This window comes from Chlorella variabilis (genome assembly GCF_000147415.1).
Source record: "Chlorella variabilis unplaced genomic scaffold CHLNCscaffold_14, whole genome shotgun sequence".
Classification (NCBI taxonomy): domain Eukaryota; kingdom Viridiplantae; phylum Chlorophyta; class Trebouxiophyceae; order Chlorellales; family Chlorellaceae; genus Chlorella; species Chlorella variabilis.
In genome coordinates, this window is record NW_005435074.1 from 807151 (window position 1) to 825660 (window position 18510).

An 18510-nucleotide genomic window follows, 5' to 3' on the forward strand; every position below is an offset into this window, starting at 1 on the left:
CCAAGCCCACGCCCTGCCAGCCTGTAGCAGTGTTGTGAAATTGGTGTGTGGCTTGGCCACCATTTTCATAGTAATCCCACGGCTAGGTCAGTCAATCTTGACGGCACCATATATCTTGCGGATAAAGGTGTAAGTTGCAAAGAAGCCTATCGTGCCGGTGAGGCAAAAGAAGGTGGCCGACACGATTGTCATGTAGCCTGCACAGTTGAAACAAAGCAGGCGCGGGTTGTGGGCCGGGTGCACCCTCCGCCACACATCCACAACTCATTGCTAAGCTCACCGAAGTACATGAGCGCGGGAACAAGCTTGGTGATGTCCAGCTTGGTGTAGAAATAGAACAGGGAATAGAGGAAGAGGTAGAGCGCGCTGGAGCCGCTTGTAAGGTATGCACGCCACCACCAGTGGTAGTCCTCTGCACGGCGGCGGATGGCAGGGGAAAAGGGGTGGTAGAGCAGAGGCTGTGCCATTGCCAGAGCTTCACCGACACACGCCCGATCGGGCCACTCCTGCATGCCACACCCCCTACAGCCCCAGTGGCGCACCAGAGCAGAGCTGGAAGTATGCCAGCACGATGGTGATCTCGGCGCATGTGATGATCAGGATGACAAACACCAGGGCCAGGAAGCCAAAGAGGTAGTAGAACTGGTGGAGCCACATGGAGGTGAGAATGAAGAAGAGCTCGATGAACACGGCGCCAAAGGGCAGGATGCCGCCAATGAGGATGGAGAAGGCGGGGTGCATGTACCATGGCTGCTCCGGAACCTGGCGCGGGATCTTGTTGGTGCGCACTGGGTCCTGCACCGAGGCAGCGGGGAGGCAAACAGAGGGAGGCCCAGCCCTGTCAGGCAATGATGGAAGCTGTGGGCGGCCCAATACGCATTTGCGCTGATTGCATGCCCCGCCTGCCACCCACTGCACCTCTGGCGCCGGCTTCTTGTAGCCAAAGTAGCTGCCCACGAAGCAGAGCGGCACGGAGATGCCGCACCAGAGGAAGACCAGCGCGCAGAGAGTGCCAAAGGGCACGGCGCCGCTGCTCTTCTGGCCCCACACCAGGAAGTTAAGGGTGAGGAAGATGACGGAGACAAAGCCGGGGAAGGTCAGCGCAGTGCGGATCGTGGTCTGCTTCCACTGCTCGCCCTGCGACACGGTATGGCCAGGCAGCAACAGAAGGGATTGCACACTTTTGTGGTTCCGCTGCAAAAAGCCGACATCGCAAGTGTAAACAGCCCGTGCGCCCACGCACCTTGAAGGTCTTGAATAGGCGGGCAGAGAAGTAGCCAGCGAAGCAGCCCATGAAGACGAACAGCAGCAGCACCGCCGTCATCAGGCCGCCACGATTGGCGGGGGACAGGAAGCCCAGCGTGGCAAACAACATCGTCACCAGGGTCATACCAAACAGCTGCACGCCAGTGCCCACCAGCACAGCCAGCCAGGACCCATGCGAGGGCGGCCGGAACACATCGCCATGCACCTGCAGGGTGCGAGCAACAGGGTGAAGCGAGTTGTAGGAGCGACAGGTAGGACTGGCAACGTAGCATTACACCCCAATGTCCTGCCCGAGGGCAGACCAGCCAGGTAGGGTGCGATGAACATAAAAGAGAAGATGCAATGTGCGACCAGAGGATCTCAACGAGAAACAGCAAGCACATGCTGCAACTGAACCAAAGCAGCACTGCTGCGGCCACCACACCAGCACGGGGACGGACGGCTCCAACGCAAGCAACAGCAGCACCACCATCACAAAAATAGCACCTCACCAGCTTCCACCCCGTCTCTTCCTGCGCCTCCTCAGCCGTCTCCAGCTGGTTGTACTTGGAAATATCGCGGTGGAGCGTGCGCATCATGATCATGGCGACCATGCCGCTGCATTTGGGGACGCGCAAAGGAATTCTATAAGCTGGGCAGTGCAACAAGCAGATTGATTGGCGGGTCAATAAATATGCAAGGATGCGCCAGCCACCTCCCACCTAACCACGCACCTGAGGAAGAGGACGATCATGAGGGAGTTGATAATGGAGAACCAGTGCACCTGGTCGTCAGTGGCCAGCAGGTAGGTGTCCCAGCGGGAGGCCCACCGAATGTCGCTGGCCTTGAAGGCCACATCATACGTGAAGATTACCTGCGCAGCAGGTGCACGAGCGCAGGGCAAGAGCCGTGATGCAGGTGCAGGGCAAAAGTGAATTGTAAAAGCAAAGCAGCACAATCTGCCCAAATGGCTGTGTCCCCTTGCAATCAGCCACTCCCACCCGCCGAAGCCCTGCACCATGCGCACCTCCTTGCCCTCTGACACCAGCTGGTGAGGGCCCTTGTCGGTCACATACTTCTTCTCATCCGGGTCACAGCTGGTCAGCTTGGTGGTGCCCTCCGCATCCCACTCTCCCTTGTACTTGTGCTGCACACTGTATGGCTCCACCTCGAAGCCCACGATGCGCGCCAGGTCGGTCTCAGCGTCCTTGTGGTACAGAATGGTGAAGCTGAGGTGGTTGTTGAGGTATGTGCGGTCCTGGTCCTGCAGTGGGACGTGAGGCAGCGCATGCATGCCGCCAGCCACACACGTAAGTAGCAGATGCCTGGAAAGGCACAAGGCACGGTGGCTGGACATCGTGTATCACCAGGCACGTGGAAGCACGAGAGCAGGTGCAGGCAGCCTGGCTCACGTCCATAAAACCCACGGGGAAGCCGCGCTCATAAGTCTTGATCTGCTCTCCGTCATCCTCACGCATGCGCACCATGCCGATGGGCAGGTTGTCCAGAATCCTGCAACAGGTGGAGATGGGATTGGTGGTGCTAATCTCAACCGCAATACTGCCAGCTGTACATGCACGAGGGGGGCAGCATGCAGCAACGCCCTGTTTCAATCCCTCCTTCCATTGTTGGGCTACTGCTCTGCGTTCCCTCTCCCACGCACATGTTCACGCGGTATTCGTCGCTGATGCGGCTCTTGAACGCCTTCTCCTGTGCCTTGTTCAGCGACGCGATGCGGCACAGCACCTTGCAGTGCTGGTTCACACGGAACTTGGCCTGCACGTACCAGTGCAGCAATGGCAGGGGCGACAGGAAGCCCGCAGAATAGGGTGAGGACGTGAAACGCCATGTTTCCACCCTGCACACTTGACCCAACAGAGACCTCTACCGCCATTCTGCTCCTCCCCTCGCCTTCCCTGCCGCTGCCGCCAAGTTCTGGAGACCTGGGTTGCCGGGCGCAGCCTGCAGACACCCCGCATCTGCGCCGCATGGGCGCGCACCGTGTAGGGCGAGTTTTCGATGCGGTCGCCGCGCAGCACCTCGCCAAGGTTCTCCGCCGAACTGATGATTTTCTCAGGGCGGCAGTAGGGCAACGAGAAGTATTCATACGGAAGGTTCTTCACTGACATCAGCTTGTTTACTTTGAGGGTGATGGGGTCGCCCTGCAGCGTGGGTACGCACGGGGCGGGGCAGGCGTGGGCGTGTTGTCAGCGGCGGGAGGACGCGCATGCGGGTGGGCTGGGTGATCGGCTGTGGTCGGGGCGAATCGCCCACGGTGCCACAGTGGCCGCCCCCAGAGGCCCTGGCCTGCTCAGCCGAGGGTTCGCAACCAAACTTCGAGCTGCTACAGTTTGTGTGGAGCCGCCCCCCGGCTCCAGCTCCTCACTTTCTTGAAATCTTGCGGCGCCACGCCTGCAGCCAATAGGGCCAGCCAGTTAGCCGAGCCTGCGGGCTGCGCCCCTGCCCAACAGCAGCAAGCGGTGGCACTCAGCCTGCTTCCAGCGGCCCTGCAAGTGGTCGGTACGTGCCTGGCAAGTAGAAGGCGGCCGCCTGGCCGACCAAAACGGCTGCTAGCACGGCTGCAAGCGCCGATGGCCCGCCTCGCCGTTCCATCTGGCTGCCTGTGGGATCGCCGGCACAGCAGGAGCAGCAGTCTCCTTGCAACAATGTTGGGAGTCTGCGCCGGCCAAAAAATACCCGCGTACCGCCTCTTGTCCTGCTGACGCGCGCTCTCTTTAAAACGCTTCTTTGCGAGCAATGCACGGCAGGCGTGCAGGCTTCAGAGATCCAGCCCTGCGCGATGAAGCTCCCTACAGCACATTGAAAACCGCACTAAAGGGGTGCGGGCGTTGCACCCATGTCGGTGCTGCAAATGGTGATCGTGGGGGCCGAGGATGTGCCACTGTACGAGGCGGACCTCAGCGCCAAGTCGACAGACGCCGGCGGGCGGGAGGTGCGCACCCGCCGGGTAACAGCAGTGTGAACGCGAACAAGACCGCTCTGGCTGCTCGTCAGCCCAGACCGCTCCGCCCTACCCTTGCCTGGCATCACTTCTGTGCAGGAGCGGCCGCAGTATCTGTACCACTTTGTGCTGCACGCAGCGCTGGACGCGGTGGAGGAGGCAGAGTGGCACTCCAGCTCAATGCACCTTGGGGTTGTGGACCGCTTCAACAACCTGCAGGTGGGCAGGACAAAGCGGGCTGGGTAGGGTGCTTTTGCACCACTCCACCCTGCGCCGCTGCCGCATTCACTCTGTGCTGCCACCCTGCCCATACCGCTCGGCGCCCCTCCCCTGATACATGCCCAGGTGTCCGCCTTCACCACCGCCGCGCACGTCAAGTTTTTGCTGCTGCATGACGGTCGCAGCGACGATCTGGTGAAGAGTTTCTTCAAGGACGTGTATGAGCTGTACCTTCGGGTAGGTGCACTACAAACAGTCAGCAGTGTGCGGCAGTTTTGATCCGCTGCATGGCCATCCAGCTTGGAGCACGCCAGCCACAGCGATGGCCCCTGCCCTGAACTTTGCTCGATGCTCATTCTCATGCCCCTACAGGTGCTGCTCAACCCCTTCCACACCGCATCCAGCAAGATCACAACACCATTGTTCCACCAGAAAGTGCGACAGCTGGCACGCAACTACTTCCGTTAGGCCTTCAGGAGGAGCAGTCGCATCGCGGTGCTGCACCTTTTGGTTGTGCAACAAACACACTGATCCCGTTTCAGTGCGTTTGCTCTCCTGTACAAGACATACCCTCTCTAACAGTTGTACGTCACTCTGGAATGCCTCTAGCAAGAAATCGCCCAAATTGGTTCCATGAAAGTTGTACTATTAGTTATGCAGAATGTTTTGGAGGGCACTGGGCCTCTGCAATGCGCAACATATTCACCCAGCCAACACGCCCGACAGCACGTCACGCTCCCAGGCGGCCCAGTCTATGCTGGCATTGTGCTGCTGCAGCAACTCCCAGCTCCACCCCCCAACCTTGGGCTGTGTGCCGCGCAAGCCATGGTGATGGTAGCTACACACCACGGCCTCAAAGATGGCAGGCGGCAGGCCGGAACGGTAGTGCAGCCGCTCGTTAGGCTGCCCATACCGTTGTGCTTTGGAAAGTTTGTCACCATCCCTTTCAAGCCTGTGTGCGTGTGCGTGTGTGGGGAGTGGGTGGGGTGGGTGTGTGTGTGTGTGTGGGTGGGGGGGGGGACAGCAGCCTTGGCATAGCAAGTGGTGGTGAAGCAAGTGCAGATAAGCTCTGTCATGCATTGCGTGCCACCATGCAAATGGTGCAGTGCTCACCGCAGGAGAGGCCCGGTGTCGACCAAGCTGTTGGACGCCCACTGCACTCCCTCCTCACGCCCAGTGTCAACCCTGCAGGAAGCTAGCCAGCGGCCAGGTAGCGAGTGCCAGTCAACAGTCAGCAGCCAATTGTCAACACTTTTGCAAACATCAGCCTCCCTGCCCAGCCCCCCCACAATAGCTTCATGGATGGAAGGCGGAGCGCGCCTGTTAAGCGCTTTGGCCAGAGGCCCCAGGTCCAAGCGAGCTTGCACAGGGCGACTAAAGAGGCTCACAAACTGCGTGTACCTGCACAAACATGAGGCAGGAGAGGAGAAGTTTGGTTGTGATGTCAATGAACCCATGCATCAGGTAGCACATCCACTGCCTTTACTCAACCCCCGGTCCACCCAGCCGCCCACCTACCTGCTCTCCACCTCATATCGGTTTCCCGGCAGCACAGTCACCACTGTGTCAGCACCAATGGCGAAGCTGAAAAGAGAGTAGTAATTCAAAGGTCGGGCCGGCCGAAGAACGACCATGCCAAGGTTGTCGTGTCGGTGCACCGAGTTGGGTCGCATGTCCTCCATCAGCTGCCAGCCAGCCAGCACCGAACTGTAATCCTCCTCCCACTCCTGCATGTAGCAGCACTCGCTGATCTGCATCAAGAGAGCCTGATTGATGCTGCACGTAGCACCACCACAGCACAACAAGGGCCAGGTGCGACAGATATGCAATGCATGCTCAGGCAGACGACCAGCAGACACACACATACACGCGCTGCAACGCGCCCTGTCACCTGGCGCAGCTCCGCAATTCCCTCCGTGGTTAGCGCTGCCGCCAGGCGCTCTAGGAAATAAACATGCTTGGCATCTGCATCCTTGTCCACTGAAGAGCAGAAAGAGGAAGTGTGGTTCCTCAATACATGGTTTGCCATCTTCGGATGTCTTTTGATGTGTAATCACCACCCCTCAGGTTAGTAATGCCTCACCGTACGGAGGCGAGAACCGTGTTCGCTCTATGGTGTTAATCCAGCAGCATAGCTTTAGCGCGTGGTGCACCTGCTCTTCTGAAGTCACGCCGTCCCAGCTCCTTGCCGCCAGCGCCTCAGGGCTGCTGCCCAAGCCTGCCTCGCGCAGATCCCCAATGCGCGCTGCATGTCGCAGCAGCGCGCTATGCTCCAGCGCAGTGTCCTGATGGCAATACGCCCAGAGCGACAGCACCGCATCAGCGTCAAAGTGATTCACGCTGACAGCCGGCTTGACGAGCCAGGGTGCAACCATTGCACCGAGGCTTCCGGTGGCGGCCAGCGCATCGAGCACAAGCCCCGTGCTGCAGTCGCTGCAGCCGCCCGGCGGGTTGCGGTGGCCCTTGTGGTGAGTCATGGTGGGGAGGCCTGTGTGGGTGCAGTCGACTACCAGCACGCTATCATTTTTGGCATCCTTGGCCACCTCCCAGGGCACATACCTGCATGGTACGAGTCTGATGAGCACTGACTGATGCGGCCCCTTGGCAGCACGGCCATAGCCCGGCCGGCGGCAGCATGCACCTGGCGGTAGCAGGCGGCCCGGGCTACCACTGGGACCGCACCTGGCGGCAGCAGGCGGCCGGCTCCGGGACCATGCGAGCCTCGACCAATTCAGCTTCAGCATGACAGCAGCTATACTGGCTGCGGCAAACAAGTAAGCCAAAGCGATGAGCATTGGCCGCCTCCTAAACACTTTTGTTTGGCGGTGCTCAATACCAATGTAAACGAGCGCCCATCCTCAGCCGATCGCTAAGCTGATGCTAGCTGTGTTCACCACCGGGGGTTGAGGTGGCGGTGTGCGCCACGTCATCCCCGCACGGCGCCAGCTCGTCCCTGCCCAGATTGCAAACTCAGGAAGAAGGCTCCCATGCACCTCTATTCTATAACTAGGTATGCCCTGCATCCCACCAATCGTTCTGGCTGTGCACCGTCTTCATTGCTGGCGCCAATGCCTGCACCTATCACCTCTCCTCGGTTTGCGATGTGATGCGAATACATATAAATGCATGTGAAATGAAAGCATTGTGCTGCCATGGGCGCCCGGCACGTCTTGAAGTGGTGCGTGCTGCTGCATGCCCACTCTCATCCTCTGCTACCGAGTTAACAGCAAAACTCGGGAAGCAACCACTAGTTGCAGCATGATAAATTGCCGAAGTAAACAAAGCCAGGTTGTCTGGTTCCCGATCTCTCTCTCTTTGGGTTGATGGTGAACCGAGCCATCGAGGGGAAGGGGTCGCCTAACTGTCGATGGCGCCGGCGCCCTCGGTGCCCATGGCTGCCCAAGCTGCCGGCATCTGCTCGTCAGGTGTCCACACGTATACGTGCGCTCCTGCAACCTAGCCGGGAGCGGATGGAGGCAAAACACCAACCAAAGGGGGGCTGCCCCTCGCAAATGCACGACTAACCAGCCCACCTGTGTCCACCCAGTGCCGGAACTTGCTGATCTTGCCCGCAGCATCAAACCCAAACTGTACCGCAGCAACTGCTGACTTAATAGCAGACATTGCATGGCTCAGAACAAGCCCACTGCTTGCACCATGCTCAATAGCCCACAAGCAGCACAAACCTGGTGCACATTCTCGGTCCGCACGCTCTTGCCTGTGAAGGAAGGCATGGGGCGCAAAGCTGGAGAAGAAGGCATTACACCTGCATGCCCACGTAACCACCAACAAGCCTTCCTCATTCCCACCTGTTCGCCTGCAGGCGATGGTCGTCTCTGAGACTGAGAATGCAGCATCACCGTCCACCACCACCTGCTGTAAAACAAACACCTGCTTTAAAAAAATCACAAAAACAACAACAAGGGCTGCCACTTAAAAACTAGGAAGGAGGTGCGCTGACGGACCCCTACCTGCTTCAGGCAGAACTGAAACTTGCTGGTGTCCAGCTCCACAGCAGCCCCCTTGGCCGACATCTCAATAAGTGCCTGCTTGCCACTCGCCGTCTGCAGCCAGGGTACGCCTGCCTGCACACAACAGACCAAGGAGCATTTATGGTGTTAAGGTAAGGTAGCATCATCTAGCAGCTAGCTGGGTAAGATAACCCAGCTGATGTCATCTGACTCCTGCTGGGCGCCCACTCCTGCTGGGCGCCCATACTGACTCGGACAACTTCAGAATGCAGCGGTGCACCTTTTGCGCACTGGTGGCAATCTCATTGCAATCCCATTCGATGTTCTCAGCCAGGAGGCCATACAGTCCCTCGGCGTCCTTTGCGTTCAAGAAGTCGTAAAAAGCTCGCACCGCCGCCGCCGCCGCCGCCGCCGTGGAGTCCATTGAGCCGTGCGGGCGGGGCGGCAGTTTGTGGGGCTGGGCGCTCTTCGGCCGCCTCACAAACCTGCTTCTCGGCAGATTTGCCCTTTACACCGTCAACACAGTTGTTGGCCAATCACAGGCGCTGAACGCAATGCAACAGACTGCAGAGAACCCTCACCAGCGAGTCGCTTGGGGCGCAATCGATGCCCGACCACGGGGGAAGATGAGCGGGGCAAACACAGGGCTCGCGAGCGGGGCAGGTGCCACCTTGCAGGTGGAGGTAGTGCCCAGACCCTGCTGCGCTCCTCTCGGATTTTGTGCCAACTCCAGCGATTCTGCTTAACTCGAAGGCTGCAAGTCTAGTGGCGAGAGGGGCTTTCTCGAAAGCCGCCAGCCGGCTGCAGGCCAAAATCACCTTCCTTCCTTGCACCTCCCTTCTGCACGCCAATTTGCAAAGCCCGATCGATCTAGTTGAGTGGCTGACAACGACTGCCAGGCGATTCGATTCGAGGGCGCAGGTTCACCTCTATTTAGTTTGCAATGGAGAGCTGGAGAAGGTGCGGAGCCTCGCGGTGCTCGAGCCCACCAGGCGGCACCAGGGGCGGTGCCACGGCGGTCGTTGCCGACACCCCTGCCCGCTCCTAGCCTGTGCAGGAACCGGCGCCGTATCCTGGGCCTGACAGCGGCCGGAGCAGCAGGCAGCGCAGCAGCGTACACGCTTTACAAGTGGTGGTACGCAGAGAGTGCCGAAACGAGCGAGGCAGGGCCCTCTAGCTCAGGCTCGCATCCTCAAGAGGGCAGCGTGCTGCTGGACCCTCGCGGCAGCGCCGGCGCCGCCCAGCTGGTAAATCAGCCATGCAAAACACAGTGCCACTGCTATTCTTTTGTCCTCAGCGACATCCAGCCTGCTCGGACGTAATGATCAGCCAGTCTCCATGACGCATGTTTGCTGCGCCGTGCGGTGCTCCGCTGGCGTTGCGCAGGATGCGGAGGCGCATCTACAGCACCACTTTGACAGCATACAGGACATTGCAGACAGCACAACACTGCCGTCGCTGCTACCGGCGCTTTCCCGCGCGTTGATGGCAGCGGCTGATGTGGAGACGCCGCTCGAACTTCTGCGGTGCGCTATGCCCGTCTCCCGTGTGCTCTACGGTGGTGTGCTGCTGGCAGGTTGCTGTGTTGCTGTGCAGCAACGGCTGGGTGGTGCACTGCTGTGTGTGTGCAATAATGCAGCCAAGCTTGGCCAATTTTCTTGCCAGCGTATGTGCGGGCCTGACATGCACAGCCATGCCGCGGCACCCACTTGCCTGCAGACGAGCCAAGGAAGGCAGCGCGCCGCTTTCGCAGGCTGAGAAGCTCGCAACGTGGGAGGAGCTCAAGGTGGCTGCCTTCAGCCGTGCGGTGGGCGCGGCCTGGCTGCTGCCCCTGCTGGATCTGTTTGTGCGGGTGCAGCTCAACATCCTGGGCAGGCACCTATACCTCGAGTCAGCCGTGGAGGGCAGGTGAGTTGGCTCCTTGCGCGGACGGGTGTGCGGCGGGCGGGTGTGCATCCACTGGGTTGGACATGATCAACTGCCTCCCCGCCGCCGGTGTGCATGACATGTCAGGCTGACGGATCTTGCATGGACCCCACCACTGCTGCTCCTGCCTGGTCACCTGTGCAGCGGCGTGCAACGGCCGTTGGGCGTGCCCAAGCTGTCAGCCCCATCGCAGGAGCGGTTTCTGTCTTTTGCCGAGTTTTTGTCGCAGCAGGGCACACGAGAGCTGGTGGGAGTGCTGCGACGTGTAGCAGTGACGCAGTTGGCGCATGTGCCGCTGGCAGAATCGCTTAGTGCGGCGCAGGTGCAGCAGCTGATGGCCGGCATAGCAGCGGCATTTGCGGACCAGATCCCGGCCGCGATCGCAGGGCGCGGCTGGGCGCAGTTTCTGCTCCCTGATCCTAAGTCGCTGCAAGAATCGCTGACACCGCGGGCCCCTGATGACCGAGCGGTGCTACTTGGGGCGGAGGCGATGCTCGTGGATGGGCATGTGGTGGAGCAGCTGGCGGCAGAGGCAGAGGCGGTGGCTAGCGGCGATGAGTTTGCAGCGGCGCTGCAGGTGTGTCAATTGGGCTTGCATGTTTATTGTGGGTGTTGAGGCCTGTTGCACCATGGTGGGTCACCACGGTGCAGGTGCACGCACACATGAGCGGCGGCAGAGCACACATGCAGCAGTGTTTTGAGCATGCTGTGCCTACCTTCCCGCCAGTATGTGCATGTTTTCCTGCTGCAGGTGTGCTCCAAGGAGGTGCTCAAGGTGGCCTCCCACCGGCTGGGTAGCAGCATGGGGGATCGGGAGCTCCCGCTGGCCAAGGCTGTGCCGCTGGTGGCCACGCTGGGTGGCGACCTGCTGTCGCCAGCGCTGCGGCCACCGCTGGCCAGGCTGGAACCCGTGCGCAGCCTGTCATCTCGCGTGTACGGCTGCTGCTTCTGCGCTGACACGCCTCTGTGAGCTAGCGCTCATTCCGCCCATGGGTGCTGTCGTGAGGTAGTTTCTTCGTCTGGCTTCTCGAGCTCCCTTCGCTGAATGCTACAAGTCTTGCACACTGTCATTGAGTATGAACCATCCAGCATGACAACATCCACCCTGGCAAGGAGTCGAGGTCGGCCGCATGGCGGCTGTGCCAAGGCGGCTGTCCCGCCTGCGCCGCCGCCGTATGCAAGTACGGCACGAAAGGTGCCAGTGCGCGCACCTCCCCAAGTTGAAATGATAGAAATAGCGCGGGGAGCTTGGTTGGTCGGTCACAGAGGAGATCCCGCCGGTGTTAGCCATCGGCCTTGGGGCTTGTGGATAAAGAGCAGCGCAAGACAATCGGCGAGGGCAGCGGACGCGGCCAGCCGTGCCCCAAGACAGTCTGCCGCGGCCCCCTCGCACGCCGGCAGTCACCGCCGGCGCATCTCGTTCGAGGAGCGCTGCCGCCAGCTGGAGCTCTTCTACCAGGAGCATGCTCACACCCGTGTCCCTGTCAGCATGCATTCAGGTGATGGGTTGGCCTGTTTCCCTTGAAAATCAGCTGGGAACCCTGCAGCAGGCGCCGCTGGCCTGCACACGACTTTTTGCGACCGTGCGTATGCGCAGGGCTGGGCGCATGGGTGGCGCAGCAGCGGCATGCCTGGAAAGCAGGCCACCTGCCCACAAGTCGGCAGCGCCAGCTGACGGCGCTGGGATTTTGCTGCGACGCCTTCCAGGATGCTTGGGCTGCACAGTTCCGACAGCTGGCCGCATTCCACTCTGACCATGGCCACTGCCGCGTGCCCCGTGCACCGTGGGCGCAGCACCGCTACCCTGGGCTGCACCGCTGGCTGCAAGCGCAGCTGCATCAGTGGCGGGAGGGCACGCTGGCGGACGAGCGGCGACGGCGGTTGGAGGGCCTGGGCGTTGTGTTTCAAGTGCACGAAAGTGGGTGGGACGCGCGATTTGCAGAGTTGCTGGACTTCAGAGAGGTAGGCGATGGAAAAGTGGGAGCGTGGAGTGGTAAGCTGGGGTTGAGGGCGAGTTGTGAGGTTTGGGGGTGAATCAAGCTTGCTTTGCCTGCCTCGCTTTGATTGGGAGCCCTTCCCGCTGAAGCCCTGCCGCCCCCTGCCTGAAGTAGCACCTCGCGGTGCTGCGCAGGAGTTTGGGCACACGGATGTGCCATTCCAGTGGGCTCCCAACCCGCGGCTAGCGGCTTGGGTGATGACGCAGCGGCGGCGGTGGCGCGGTGACCAGGGCGCTTCACTGACGCCCTCACAGCTGAGCCGCCTTCTGAGCTGCGGGTGCGATTCGAATTGCTCGTGTTGCCTGTCGCGACACAGCCGGCGCTGCCTGCTGCTGACTCCCTGCATTGTGCAACTTCATCTCCTGTGGACTGCTGACCTCGCTTTCCTGCGAGCCCCCCGCCGGCCATGGTGCAGGTTTGAGTTTGCGCCGATGGAAGGCCGGTGGGACCGCCGCTATGCCCAGCTGCACACGCTGCGACAGCAGCGTGGTGGCGATCTGCTAAGCACGCCACTCCCTGCAGACGATGGCTTGGCTGCGTGGGGGCGTTTTCAGCTGCGGCAGTGGCAGGATGGACGGCTGGCGCCAGATCGGTGGGTGGCCCTCTCAGCTTTGCTGGGCTGCAGTGGTGCTCGGCGGCTGAACCATAACTTGGCGAGCTTGAGATGGTGCCTTGATGTTTGCAGCAGCAGTGCCCAGGTTCTGTGGCAGCGACTTGCACCATGCTTCATACCTCCTGTAGTGCTGCCAAGCTGGAGGCGCTGGGGCTGGCACCCAGCCAGCGGAAGCAATGGTGGAGGCAGCGGCTAGCAGATCTGGATGCACTGATCAGCTGCCTTGGGCTGCCAGCCACATATGCGCTGCTGGCGCTGGCACCTGCCAGTAGCGCTGCCACCATGGCCGCCGAGGCTCTATCAAGGATCGTGGCAGGGCACCAGCCGGAGCCAGCAGCGCAGCCATCAGACGGGCATCCGGGGGCAACCTCCCTGGCCAGTAGCAGCAGCAGCACATCCGCAGCCCCTGGCACCGGGTTGACATGCGCAGATGCCGCGGCTCTGGTGCGATGGTACCGGGCCCTCAAGGCAGACAGGCTGCCTGGCGGCCTTGCACAGGCGCTAGAGATGCGTGGCCTGCCAGTCAGGCGGCTGCCCGGCTCGAGATCGTGAAGCTGTGATCAGGCATTGGTCTGGAGCGCTGTGGGCCATGGGCTGCAGGCAAGTACACATGCAGCTGGAGCAGCTGCTGGCCTGATCAAGCATAAAAAAGACCTTGCGTCAAGCAAACCACTTGACAGGTTGAGCCTTGCACCGTTTAAGCAGTTGCAGCCTGGATCCCTCGCGTCACAGCACAGTCTGGACCTCTATCTGCTCTGCTTCTCTGCCTGCAAACCACAGAATGCTGCTCCGACCCCTGCGCTGACCCGTGCTGTGCAGGCGGGGCCCGGTGGGCCCCTGGTTCTGCTGCCGCCACTGGACCCGTTGGAACAATTTTCATGTTGTCACGACGCGGGCTCCAGCACCGGTGCGGGTATAACAACTCCTACGCCACTGCCCATGCCACAAGGCGTACATGCACTTTGTGGCAGAGAGAGCCATTTGAGAGACTATGAACACACCTTGGGCGCCCAAGGGGTCGCAGAAGGTGCTGCGCAGCCGGCGGTTTGGGAACCCCACCCTGCCCAATGCGTCTTGCACGCTGCATCACAGGCCTTCATTTGCTTTTGTTCGGACAGACACAGATGCAAGCAGCAGCAAAGAACCAAAGCCAAGGCAACCACTGGGTTGGACTGCAGCCTTTCAAAGCTAGGCCCGTGTCTCCTCCTGAAGAAACAGCCAGGTGCTCAAATAGTTCTTCGCACAGCGTGCACAGGTGCAGGGTTTGGTGAACCCATGAAGTGAGCCCAAATTTTTTTGTCCCAGGCTCTTGCCAAACACTTCTCCATTCTGCTAGGAGCCTGTGTAACAGCTTGTGTCTGGAGACTGTCTGAGCAGCGTGGGAGTGGCAAACCTTTCCTGGCCGTGGAGGAGTAGAGAGCCCTAATCCGCGGCGGCGCCCAACGATTACAAGCAGCTGGGCACCATGGCGGACGTTGCCCCCGTGCTTACCGAGGCGATGGCCGCTGAAGTTAATGTAAGCAGGCCCGCAGGCCGCACTTTGCCCACCCTGCTAGGGCATTCGTTGGCGAGCCCCAGCGCACAGGGTCCCACAAGGGGCACCCCGCTGGGCCTGGGCGGCCTGGTGAGAGGACGTCGGCGCGGGCCTTTGGCGCCCCGGGGCCCCCTTTGCCTCTGGCTCTGCTAGGGCTTGGGACCCCCACGTGGGGTACTATTGCCCCAGTCGCTGCCGCTCTCTGCGGCTAAATCAGGAACAGATGGCATGACCGTGCCCATGTGCCGCTCAGGCGGGCGGTGCCTCTGGAACACGCAGCCACAACAGTGCCGCCGCCGCCGCTGACCTTGCCGAGCGGCTCACCCCCACTATCTGCAGGCCCTGATTGAGGCCAACGTGGGCACCACTCTCGTGGCCGATGGTGGGTCACCATTTTGCTTCATTTGAGCAGTGTGCCTCGCCTTCTGACGCATCCGTGCTCTGCAGCTGCTCCCCTGACCTGGTCTGCCTGCCCCTCCTTCTGCCTGCAGTCAACAATTACTTCACCGTGTTCTCGGGCTACCTGGTGTTCTTCATGCAAGCCGGCTTCGCCATGCTGTGCGCCGGCAGCGTGCGGTCGAAGAACGCCAAGAACATCATCCTCCTCAACATCCTGGATGCCTGCTTCGGCTGCTGCGCCTGGTACCTCACCGGCTTCGCCTTTGCGTTCGGCGACCCCGTGCCCTTCGAGCACTGCGGCGGTCTGGAGGGCCCTGCCCTGTTGGAGTGCGAGGCAGGCGACCCCATCCCTGGCCTGTCGGCGAGCCAGGCCTTCATCGGCAACCGCTTCTTTGCCCAGTCCAACCTGCCACGCTCCAGCTTCTGGCTCTGGTGCGGCCCACCCCGCCTGCCCTGCACATTGCACCCCCACTCCCGCCCCTCGTTCGCCTCATGTCCTGCCGCCCCACGTGCCCCGACTGAACCCGCTTCATCCCCCGCCCTCCCATGAGCAGGTTCTTCCAGTTCACCTTTGCTGCCACCGGCGCCACCATTGTGTCCGGTGCCGTGGCCGAGCGCTGCAAGTTCGAGGCCTACATGGTGAGTGACCACCGTCCCTAGGTGTTTAGCCACGCCACTTGCATCGTGCTGATTGCCTGCCTGCCTCGCAGCTGCACCTGCCTGTCACCGCCGTCACTGAGCCCCTGCTCTGTCCCTGCAGCTGTACGAGCTCATGATTGTGATGTTTGTCTACCCCGTGGTCGCCCACTGGATGTGGTCCACCTGCGGCTGGCTGTCCCCCTGGAGGTCTGAGGCCACCGCCGCCAAGCAGTCGTACCTCTACTTTGCCGGCTCCGGCGTCTACGACTTTGCTGGCGATGCCGCTGTGCACATGGTAAGGCGGGTTGCTTACGGCCCGCCCTGCACTGCCAGCTGCACCGAGGGCCGCAACGCTCACTTTGGCTCGTCCCTGCTCGACACAGGTTGGTGGCGTTGCGTCCCTGGCTGCCGCTTGGGTCCTGGGCCCCCGCATTGGCCGCTTTGACGCCGCAGGCAACCCGGTAAGTTTGTGTGCAATGCGGCCAGCAACCCATTGTGCCCAGAATGTGTGCTGTGGGCTGCCCTTGCTTGCTTGCTTGCTTGTGTGGGCTTAAAGTCTGGTAAAGCAAGAACTAGCTTGCAACATAGACTCCCCGCCGAAACGGGACGGGAACCGGGCGAAAGCAGAGAAAGCAATAAAACAGGGGTGGAGCAAGGCGACATGCAACGCAAGCAGCTGACAGGGCACGCATCGAAACGTGTGTATGACTGGCAAAGTGGCATGGCGCATTGGGGAGAAACGCAACGGTACGGGAGCATGGGCTGGCCAAACGGCAGTGCGGAACGCTAGGTCACTAGAAAAGCAGGGAAAGGCGCACTATGTATGCAATGAGGGCAGCCCCGGCTCGGGGCCGTTGAGAAAGCAGTGGGCGGGAGGGGGGAGGCCCCGGTGTGGGCGGGCCCCATCGAGGGGGGATGGGGCGCGCAAGCGGCCAGATGGGGCGGGGCGCGGGCGGCAGTAGAGTCCTGCGGCTGGGTGGGATATAGGGCAATGAGCGTTGAGCAGTGTGCGATGAGCTTGCTCACTCTCAGCCCTTTCCTTTCTGTTTTCCCTTGTAGGTTGATATGCCGGGCCACAATGCCTCCCTGACTCTGCTTGGTGTCTTCCTGCTGTGGTTCGGCTGGTACGGTGAGTTCGTGCTATGTTTGCCGAGCTGCGTGAGTGAGTCGCGCTTCTAGCACGGCATCCTTGCACAACCTCCACCTCGGTGCGTGCCCCCTCACCTGCACCACGCATCGACCCCCTGCAGGTTTCAACCCCGGCTCTGCTGTTGCGTTCTCTCTTACCGGTTCCGAAAACTATTCCAAGGTCGCCATTGCCGTGGCCATCAACACCACTGTGGGCGCTGCCGCCGGCACCATTTGCACCCTCTTCATCGCCATGGCCTACCAGTATTTCACCCTGGGTGCGTGGCTTGCCTTCCATTCGGCTTCGGCGCAGTCTGCAAATTGATTCGCTGATCGAGGCATGGCAGTGCGCCCACCTCCCCCCCTGCAAACATCATCACAGATTTGGTGCCTCCGCATGTGCAGGTGTGGTTGTGTGGGACCTGATCATCGCCGGCAACGGCGCGCTGGCGGGCTTGGTGTCCATCACCGGCCCCTGCGGCTTTGTCAACACCTGGGCGGCCTTCATCATCGGCGGCATCGGGGGCTTTGTCTACTTCGTGGCCTCTAAGGTCAACCTCAATGTCCTCAAGGTGAGCACCCTCCAGGCTGGTCTGTCCTGTGGTTAGCTGATCATCTGCCCCAGCCCAACCTCGCACCTTTGGTGCTTTGTGCACCTGCCGCCGTTGTTGCAGATCGACGACCCCCTGGATGCCATCGCAGTGCATGCGGGCTGCGGTGTCTGGGGCCTGCTGGCCGGTGGCGCCTTCTCTGCCCCCGGCATGGTCACTGATGTGTATGGCACCATGCCAGACGGCTCGGTGAGCTGCCTACTCTTCACGCCTGCACCGCCTCGCCTGCACCCCTGCATGCGCTCGCCTCACCCACCTTCCCTTCTCTTTACACCCCCACCTCCTCCGTGACCTCCTGCAGCAACGCCCTTATGGCTTCATCATGGGTGGAAACGGCAGCGTGCTGGCCGCCAACAGCATGGCCATCCTCGTTGTGTTTGGCTGGACCCTGGGTGAGCTGCAGCCAGCACCGCAACTGTCATGCCCCACGACCGCTCTCGTCATGCCCCATTCCCTCTCCTTCCTCATCATCTACTGACAGCCCTGTTGGCCCTGGTGCCTACCCTGTGCAGCTATCATGACTCCTTTCTTCATCCTGCTCAAGAAGGTCGGCCTGTTCCGCGTGTCACCCGAGGTTGAGGCTCAGGGCCTGGATGTCAGCCACCACGGTGAGTTCAGCGCCCTGTAACCCTGGGCAACGTGTTTGCAGGCCATGCCCGACATGGCACCGCCTTCCGCTTGCCTGGCTTGCTCACTGCGCTTCTGTTGCCCCTTGCCCCATCCCACCGCAGGCGGCTCTGCCTACCCCCACGAGGGTGGCAAGGGCGTGGGCGGCGGCAACGGCGACGTGGGCTTCAGCCTCACCCCCGACATGGTGGACCGCAAGATCGAGGAGGCCCTGGAGAAGCTGAAGAAGGACATGCCCGCCTCCGTCTGAGCACCACCCTAAGCACACGCTGCGGCAGCGCCAGCCAGCTCTTGGGCTGCGCTTGTTCGTTCGCCACGGCAACGGCGCCCTGGCTGCACGTGCATGCTGCCTTGCACAGCGGCTGTGCCAGAGCTCCCCGTGCGTGCCCTGCTGGGCACACCCCTCAACTCAACATTGCCGTGCTGGCGGCACCCCAGTCTTGATTTTCTCCTGTGCTCTTGTTGTAGACACTCAAATGGGTTTATGATTCTGTGCTTCACCTGGATCCCCCCAGGATGCATCCCTCACTCTGCTTGATTGGCATCTTTTACCGGCTGTCAGGTCGCCTAAGAGGCTGCCTGCCCAGCCACTTGCGCCTGCCATGCCGCTTGCTCCACCACCCTCCCACTCGGCCAGCG

General features: G+C 61.1%; 4 protein-coding genes across 4 annotated transcripts; 2 read left to right on the forward strand and 2 right to left on the reverse strand.

Annotated features, from left to right (window-relative positions):
* Positions 1-87: 87 nt before the first annotated feature.
* Positions 88-5887, reverse strand: CHLNCDRAFT_56219 (hypothetical protein; the record flags this gene model as incomplete). Its single annotated transcript, XM_005846437.1, has 13 exons — positions 88-197; positions 281-412; positions 543-795; positions 919-1137; positions 1244-1471; positions 1758-1863; positions 1980-2119; positions 2273-2509; positions 2658-2757; positions 2909-3021; positions 3246-3407; positions 3632-3657; positions 5815-5887. The coding sequence occupies 13 exons, from the start codon at positions 5885-5887 to the stop codon at positions 88-90; spliced, it is 1899 nt and encodes a 632-aa protein (XP_005846499.1).
* Positions 5888-5940: 53 nt separating this feature from the next.
* On the reverse strand, positions 5941-8821 carry CHLNCDRAFT_53225 (hypothetical protein; the record flags this gene model as incomplete). The annotated part of the gene is made up of 8 exons (XM_005846438.1): positions 5941-6177; positions 6318-6406; positions 6510-6985; positions 7109-7187; positions 7960-8031; positions 8236-8317; positions 8398-8511; positions 8678-8821. The coding sequence occupies 8 exons, from the start codon at positions 8819-8821 to the stop codon at positions 5941-5943; spliced, it is 1293 nt and encodes a 430-aa protein (XP_005846500.1).
* A 519-nt stretch (positions 8822-9340) lies between these two features.
* CHLNCDRAFT_135719 (hypothetical protein) lies at positions 9341-11293 on the forward strand (the record flags this gene model as incomplete). The annotated part of the gene is made up of 6 exons (XM_005846261.1): positions 9341-9357; positions 9455-9644; positions 9784-9923; positions 10117-10305; positions 10468-10900; positions 11075-11293. 6 exons carry the CDS (start codon positions 9341-9343, stop codon positions 11291-11293), a joined length of 1188 nt encoding a protein of 395 aa, XP_005846323.1.
* A 3000-nt stretch (positions 11294-14293) lies between these two features.
* CHLNCDRAFT_36096 (hypothetical protein) lies at positions 14294-17872 on the forward strand (the record flags this gene model as incomplete). The annotated part of the gene is made up of 12 exons (XM_005846262.1): positions 14294-14449; positions 14807-14849; positions 14959-15298; positions 15421-15505; positions 15627-15800; positions 15889-15966; positions 16565-16634; positions 16756-16911; positions 17039-17205; positions 17308-17433; positions 17546-17636; positions 17757-17872. The coding sequence occupies exons 1-12, from the start codon at positions 14399-14401 to the stop codon at positions 17870-17872; spliced, it is 1497 nt and encodes a 498-aa protein (XP_005846324.1). The 5' UTR covers positions 14294-14398.
* Positions 17873-18510: the final 638 nt, after the last annotated feature.